The sequence below is a fragment of the Sinocyclocheilus anshuiensis genome, unplaced genomic scaffold (assembly GCF_001515605.1).
Source record: "Sinocyclocheilus anshuiensis isolate Anshui unplaced genomic scaffold, SAMN03320099.WGS_v1.1 scaffold1648, whole genome shotgun sequence".
Lineage (NCBI taxonomy): Eukaryota > Metazoa > Chordata > Actinopteri > Cypriniformes > Cyprinidae > Sinocyclocheilus > Sinocyclocheilus anshuiensis.
The window spans coordinates 294,305-302,721 of record NW_015559071.1 but is presented as its reverse complement, the minus strand read 5'-3'; the positions used below and the strand labels follow the sequence as shown (position 1 = coordinate 302,721).

At 42.5% G+C, this 8,417-nt stretch overlaps 1 protein-coding gene across 2 annotated transcripts in view; it reads left to right on the top strand.

Annotated features, from left to right (window-relative positions):
- The first annotated feature begins 2,335 nt into the window (after positions 1-2,335).
- The window catches only part of LOC107681559 (protocadherin-7-like), a 152,817-nt gene continuing 146,735 nt past the window's right edge, over positions 2,336-8,417 (top strand). For both annotated transcript variants that reach the window (XM_016477871.1, XM_016477870.1), the window contains exon 1: positions 2,336-6,110. In XM_016477871.1, the coding sequence (XP_016333357.1) occupies positions 3,024-6,110 (3,087 nt within the window). In that variant the 5' untranslated portion in view covers positions 2,336-3,023. The remainder of the gene's footprint in view (positions 6,111-8,417) is intronic.

Here is an 8,417-nt window from a genome sequence, read left to right as displayed (position 1 = left end):
ATATATATACAGTCATAGACAGGAAGCCCAGCACATTTCTCAGACTTGCTTACAGAAGTGCCGATTCAATTCTGTGGAGATTTTTCAGGATGTATTTCTGTAATATTTAATTATGTATGACTATCCAGTAAAATGACTATCCTTGTCAAATTGTTTTGACTTGGAACCACTGTTCATGTTTGCTGAAGCAAGTTTGCCCATATTTGGCAGAATTATAATATTATAATTAGAACATTAATTTGAATTAGAATATTAATTAGATATATACTTTTAATATTAATATTGTCGTCCAATATTGTCTCTTACTGTAGGTTAACAGTAGACCTAATTCCATCAGAGTATCACTCCTATGTGCTTGCAGATTGTATCAATTGTGCACTTTACATGTTTTAGGTGTGTTAGACAATGAATGTCATTTAGGTGAACTGGACCCTATAAACAAAATAATATTGAAAAATCTATTTCAACCTGAAACATCCACCTGAGAGGAGCCAACAAATTAATGACTCTATATTAAAAAGTTGACCTCTTAACTTTCGTGCACTCCTCACTAAAAAGGGAAACACCCTCTAGTGGCTTTTGAAAGCACTCATTTCAAATGTCATTAACGTCCTAATGAGTTACAGTACTTTTAAATGAGAAACGGACTGCAGAGAATATGAGTGAAAATGGTGCCAGAATTTGACTCACAGACTGAAAGAGAGTCAGCTTACGCAGATGTCAGGAAAACCCCGCTTTATACATAGGCTACTACAGCTCCACCTCAACATATGCAGTAATGACTAATTTGCTCAGTATAATTTTAAGAGGACAACAGAGGGCGCTGTGCAGCGACATTTGGCGCACTGCTCACATTATGGATTTCACATTATGGGCTTCCTTCTGCAGGCGGCAGCTCTCCGGTCCAGTCACCGCGCGCTGGGGCTACAGTCAGCTCAGCCCTTTCAGTCACACTTCAGCTGGGCAAAAACCGCACACATATCCCCTGAAACCCGCCCCTCCGCAGTTGTGGGAGAAAAAAAAAAAGTACAGTTAGAAATACCTGCGTCGAATAAGTGTTTACGGATTAAATGAATTACTAGATAAATTTGCTACAGCACCAAACGGGAACGCGCAGGGGACGAACTAAAAGAGGTATATAAAATCGTAGCTTTGCGTTGTGCATTTGATGATCTCCATCAGAGTTCTGGTCACGGAGAGTCACCGCACTCGCGCTCTCACTCCTTCACACCGGTGAGTCTGCCGAGCGTCGCTGTCCGTGGTGCCTTTTCTACGCAAAAGAAAAAAATAATGCGAAAGAATGCGTGTTAAGTAGAAGAGCTCACTGAGCTCAAACGACCACACACTGTTATATTCTCTCTTTTTTTTTTGGTTTATTGATTACCATTTGTATAACCACGGTTTTACTACAAACACCATGATTAAACTATGGTTAGTGTAGCAAAACCATGGTTAATTTGTGGTTTACTACTTTCTTTTTACAATCCTACCGAATAGCTTGATTATAGCAGTCGAACTATGTATTTTAAGGTTAATGTACAATATGCACATATGGTGATGTAATTTGCTGACACACCGTTTAATAAAATAAATATCACCGTCTATGAAACTAGTTATACGACAGGATATATCCCAGTTAAAATGTGACTTAAAAAGTACGCATTTTACATACACTAATATATGTTTCCCCAAAGTTAGACTAAATGCAAAATGTGCTGAATAGACGCCTGCTCATAGAAGTTTTTTGTTTGAATAAAGATAGCAACGGTTCCGTTACGCTCAGTATCGCGAAGTGCCTCGAAAACGGTACTGGCATTATTTATCACTTTAATATAGATTTGTACATAGTAAACAATTTTGAAACATCTTAGTTAACGGTTGGCTAGCCGGTTTTGATTTGCGTGACGCCAACCTCAGCAGAAACTGAATTCCCGTTTAAAAAAGTCAAACCCCTTTTGGAAAGCATTTGGCATTTCGCACAGCGAACCTCCTTCAGTCTCCAAATGCTCATGTCTGGACAGTAAATTATCTATGAACTATTTTGCAATGAAATGCCCAGACGAAGCAACAAAAGAGACCCTCCTCAAACAGTAAAACTAAGCGATCAAGTTGAGCTTGTTTGTCGCACAGGGAGCTCAGCGCGAAGGGGTGGAGAGAGAGAGGGAGAGAGGGAGAGAGAGAGAGAGAAAGAGAGAGAGAGAGACTCGCACGCAGAGTGCGGCAGATACGCGCTTCTGCTGCAGGTGAGAGGCGCGCGCTGGACAGGGGGACCGTCCTCGCGCTGGAATTTTAATGTCACATTCCTAGCATCTCTGCCAGGATTATAACTCCGTGCTTGCTCAGTTTTGCATTTTGCCTTTAACACTGAACGGCACAGTGGCATTGCGGAGATTTCTTTCTTTTCTTTTCTTTCTTTTTTTCTTCTCTGGTGCAAGTGAGAGAACTATTAGACGCTGAGTGGACTGGAAAAATCTTGTGCGCGCGTACACGGCACAAGGAGAGGACAGAGCATTTGCGCCTTACATTCGTAGCAAAAGAAGTTCTGATATTTCAGTTTCTATTCCGTATGGTGGGATATCATCTGGAGCGGAGAGTTCGCATCTGGGAAGGCTGGATTTAAAACACTATTAATCGATTGCGCAATGGATTGAATATATGGCTTCGCTGCCTTTAATGAAAAGACTCGGCGATGTCATGGCAAAGACGGAGTAGTGTCAGCAAGTAATTTCTGGCATGCTTATTTCAAGCTTAATATTGAATGAATTTGTTAAGACTTTCTGTCAGTGTTATGCATATTTTGAGGGACAAATCAATGAAAAGGGAATAGCGCGAGCCTAGTCTGAGAGGGGGGAAAAAGATAACAGATATGCGCTATTCTGTCTGAGTTTGGTAACCACAGAGAGGTATCCGGTTGTGAAAACACATGCAGTGAGAAACACGCGCTTTCACACAAGCGAGAAGAAGGTTCAAAAGCTGTTAAACAAAATTAACGTTCAGTTTTGCCGGAAAACCCGCGAGGAGCAATGAGGACTACAGGCATTGTGGACTATTTAAGATGCTGCTTTCTTATTCTGCAGCTGCTGAGTCAGCCCGCAGCCAAGCAAGTGCTCCGGTACCGCCTGGCTGAGGAGGGTCCTGCCGATGTCTGTGTAGGTAATGCAGCCGCGGACCTTGGCATCACGGCTGGCATGGATGTGACTTTTACCTTAGAATCCGGCTCCGAGTACTTCAAAATCGATAACATGACCGGAGACCTGAGCACGAACGAGCGGCGGATAGACCGCGAAAAGCTGCCGCAGTGTCAAATGATTTTTGATGAGAACGAATGTTTTATAGATTTCGAAGTGTCCGTGATAGGACCCGCGCAGAGCTGGGTTGATCTCTTCGAGGGCAAAGTGATTATTTTAGACATAAACGACAACACGCCGTCTTTCCCCTCACCTGTTCTTACGCTCTCCGTTGAGGAGAACAGACCCATTGGCACACTTTATCTCCTGCCCACGGCCACCGACAGAGATTTCGGTCGGAATGGAATTGAGCGATACGAGTTGATTCAGGACAACGGCGAGAGCTCTGTCAGACGGATCGGCACTTCCGGCTCTGGCAGTGTTGACACTCACATGGGCAAACGGAGGTTTGACGAGGAGGCGAGCCGTAGCAGCGTCTTTGAACTTCAAGTTGCTGACACCACAGACGGCGAGAAGCAGCCGCAGCTACTTATCAAAGGGTCGCTGGACAGAGAGCAGCGCGACTCCTATGAGCTGACTCTGCGTGTTAGAGATGGGGGCGACCCCCCACGCTCCTCCCAAGCCATTCTTAGGGTAATGATCACAGATGTAAATGATAACACCCCACGCTTTGAAAAGAGTGTTTATGAGGCAGACCTGCCAGAAAACAGCTCCCCAGGTGCCCCCATACTCCAGCTAAAAGCAGGCGACACCGATGTTGGCGTGAATGGACAGATTGAATATGTTTTCGGAGCAGCCACAGAGTCGGTGCGACGACTGCTGCGGCTCGACGAGAGCACTGGCTGGCTCAGTGTTTTGCACAGAATTGACCGTGAAGACGTGAGCCAGCTTCGCTTCACAGTCATGGCACGTGATCGTGGTCAGCCTCCTAAGACTGACAAAGCGACAGTGATCATCAACATCAAAGATGAAAATGACAATGTCCCCAATATCGATATCCGAAAAATTGGACGCATTTTTCTCAAAGACGGTGTGGCCAGTGTGGCAGAGGATGTGATTGTCGATACACCCATCGCTCTGGTCCAAGTTTCAGACCGAGATAAAGGACCAAACGGTATAGTGACGTGCACCGTAGTGGGAGATGTTCCGTTTCAGCTCAAGCCTGCTAGTGAGGTTGAGGGTGAAATGAATAAAAAGAAGTACTTTCTCCATACGTCAGCACCACTTGATTATGAAGCAGTGCAGGAGTATAATGTGGTCATTGTTGCTGTTGACTCTGGGAGCCCTAGTCTTTCTAGCAACAATTCACTGATAGTGAAAGTTGGGGACATGAATGACAATCCACCAGTTTTTAGCAAAAGCACATTGGAAGTTTCATTCCCTGAAAACAATGCTCCCGGTGAGCGTGTCGTCACAGTAGTGGCCTTAGATGCAGATAGCGGCAAAAATGAAGAAATCTCTTACTCCCTGGACTCCTCTGTGAGCGGAATATTTTCCATTGATGCAGACACTGGTGATATTCGTGTCAACACCATACTTGACAGGGAGCAGATGGAACGATATGAGTTCAAAGTTATTGCCAAAGACAAAGGCATCCCTGTTCTGCAGGGCTCAGCCACTGTGGTAGTCCTAGTGGCGGATAAAAATGACAATGAGCCAAAGTTCATGCAAGATGTGTTCACTTTCTATATACAGGAAAACCTGCAACCCAACAGCCCTGTTGGCATGATAACGGTCATGGATGCCGACAAAGGACAAAATGCAGACATGAGTCTATACATTGAGGAAGAAGAAGACATTTTCTCTATTGACAACAATACAGGTACCATCTTCTCAAACATGGCTTTTGACCATGAGCAAAAAAACACTTATTCATTCCGTGTCAAAGCTGTTGATGGAGGTGATTCGCCCCGGTCAGCTACAGCCACAGTGTCTCTCTCTGTAATGGATGTAAATGATAATCCCCCCACTGTTACTTTTCCAATGAATAGCTCATACACGCTGCTTCCTCCTTCTAGCAACATAAAGACAGTGGTCAGGACTGTCTCAGCTACTGATAAAGACACAGGTGTTAATGCTAACCTCAGCTACAGAATAGTGGGTGGCAATCCATTTAAGTTGTTTGAAATTGATTCATGGACTGGTGTGATTTTGTTAGTTGGCAAACTAGAGCAAAAACATTTTGGCCTCCATCGACTGGTTGTGCAAGTGAATGACAGCGGGGTTCCATCACAAAGCACCACCACAATGGTTCACATCTACGTCAACGAAACGCTTTCCAACTCCACTATTGTAGAGGCACAAGTTGCCAAAAGTCTTGGTACACCGCTCAAAGCTGACATTGCAGGAGACCCTAACTATGACTTGGAAAAGCAACGGCTGAGCATCGCCATAGGAGTTGTATCAGGCATCATGACGGTGATTCTTATCATCCTAGTGGTCGTCATGGCCCGCTACTGCCGTCCCAAGAACAAGAATGGCTATGAGGCTGGAAAGAAAGACCATGAGGACTTCTTCACTCCTCAGCAACATGATAAAGGCAAGAAACCCAAGAAAGACAAGAATAAGAAAAAGTCTAAACAGCCTTTATATAGCAGCATCGTCACTGTCGAGGCATCCAAGCCAAATGGGCAGCGCTACGATGGCATTAATGAGAAACTGTCGGACGGTCCAGGAATGGGCTGCTATCGGTCCGTCAACGGTGGCCCCGGAAGCCCAGATCTTGCCCGCCATTACAAATCCAGCTCACCCCTGCCCACCGTTCAGCTGCACCCTCAGTCTCCAACGGCAGGAAAAAAGCACCAGGCTGTTCAGGACCTGCCGCCGGCCAACACATTTGTCAGCACTGGAGATAACATATCCATCGGATCAGACCACTGTTCTGAGTACAGTAGCCAAACCATCAACAGGTACAACAAACAGGTAAGAACAATGTATTTTATAATTTTGAATATACGATATCAATTAAATTTTTTATACTTAAATCTTCAAGCTTTATATTTATATTTATATGAAGTGTCTATAAACACCAGTATTATTCAGCCTACACTATAATACTATCATGCTGGATATATGTATTTTTAGCCGATGCTTCTGTTTCCCTGTATCGACCTGCTTCGCCTCAGAGTGCCATTTAGATGTAATGCTAAAAGCGACATGAAGGCATTCTTCAGTCAGAGATATCATATCCGCCAGGCCACCTGGGGTGCCGAGGCCACGCTGTGGACACATTGGAACGTCTTTTAGTGTAGTTGTAGGGCAGATGTGGGTGTCAGCATTGATGACCTTTGTCTGTGTGTGTGTGAATGAAGATCGCATGGGATCACATATGGCTCGAGTTCACAGCTATTCCGTCTCAGCAGTACGTTTACGGCTGGAGCACGACCCAACAATCCTTTTATCAAAACGGTTACTTCTTTCCCTTTCTGGGAGGAAGGCAGGATAGAGGAGAAATGATTGAAAAAGGTGGAATGTTAGTTGTGGTGTTATGTTTTAACGTGCTTATCCGAAAAGACTGGGAACATCTGGGCGGGAGGTCACATTTAACATTCCTGTGCACTTGTGTGTCTGGACCAATTCAGTGACCTAGCAGTCAAAACTGGCCTCATCTCTCTCTCTCTCTCTCTCTCTCTAATCTCACATTCTCTTATCATTATTTTTTTTTTACTCCATACTTCTTGTACTCTTGTACTTCTTGTACCCTTGTTGTTTATGCCATTATTTAAAGCATAAAATGCCCTGTTACAGCAAAACTCTGTAAATTCTTAGGCACATGTGTGAAATAATCAATACATATAATTATTGTTCCCTGTCCTGTGGAGCACTCCAGTGCTGGGTGAGGTTAATTTAAAATGAAGTCAGCCTTTTCATTGTCCAGATTTGCCAGGAAAAGAACACTTGCCCTGTCGTTTCATGTGTTTTCTAAGGTGGTTAATGCATTATTGATTCCTATCTAACATGGCGTAAATAGTGTCCTCCCTTGCATTCCAGAACAACACCCTTTCTAAACACAAGCCACAAGATAGCCTTTTCTCTCTCTTACATACCCTCCCTCATTTTATAGAATTTTTTCCCTTACATATCTACCCTGTTTCATGCATTTTTAATCACAGCCGCTGACTGAACTCTCTGGCTAATTATCTCATCAGAAACAACAAAGTGAAGATGTACGAATGTAAGTAAGATATTAATTTTACAGTGTAAACAGCTTTAGAGATTATTATGGGAGTTTTTGAGAGTGCTTGAATTCGCTGGACTGAAGTGAAAATGTTCTTTGATAATGAAAATGTTCTTTGCTCTCTTTTTGTACAATGAAAGTGTTATAGGCTAATTAGTAACTTACAATGTTTTTATTAACTTCACATTAAATACAAAGTCAGTCGTATTAAATATATTTAATAGTATGACACTATATCTTGTACTTAAGTAAAAAGACGAACTAGATCTATTAATCTAAGTTAATAGATTAATACTATTAGGCTACTTTACTGGAGAATTAACATAATCTATAAAGGTGCAAAATGCATTTACTTTCACATATTGAGAATCGAGATATTTCATTATATATTTTGGGAATATTAAAAAAAATAAAAAATAAAACCCCTGCTGAATAAAACATGGTTATATGTAATGATTTTACTGGTTATAATGGGGCTTGTATTGGTTTTACTAGAAACTGTAATGGACCCTGTTGGCCTCTACTTGTAATAGGTTGCCTTCTATTGGTGGCTTGTTAAAACCAATAAATCCTAATGGAATATGTCCCAAAACACACTACAGAAAACCATTTTTAATGGTTTTAATGGTTAAAAATTGATGGTTTGTAATGTTTGTAATGTTATTTGTTGTGGAAATCATTAAAATTTTCTGTGATGGTTTTATTTTTTTTCAGTAGAGACATAAGCCAGTATCTGTTTGTGGCTGCTGTGTGTCATATGACAAGCATGAGAGCCACCCCCCCCCCTATTCGTGCCACCTCAAAAATGATGCTTCTGACACTACAATACAAAATTACTTGTCAAATAAATGAAACATGATGAAACATTCATTTTAGTTGAAATTGTTATAGATTACATCTAGATTGCAGCGATACATGACATGGTGAAAAATGACTGAATGAATAATAGGCTACTTAAAGTAGTTTAAGATGAATTTTAAAATTGTGCCCCCTAAAAGCACAAGTGGCCCCTGTCTGGCCCCCCCAGTTACTGTGGTCTAGAACCGCCCCTG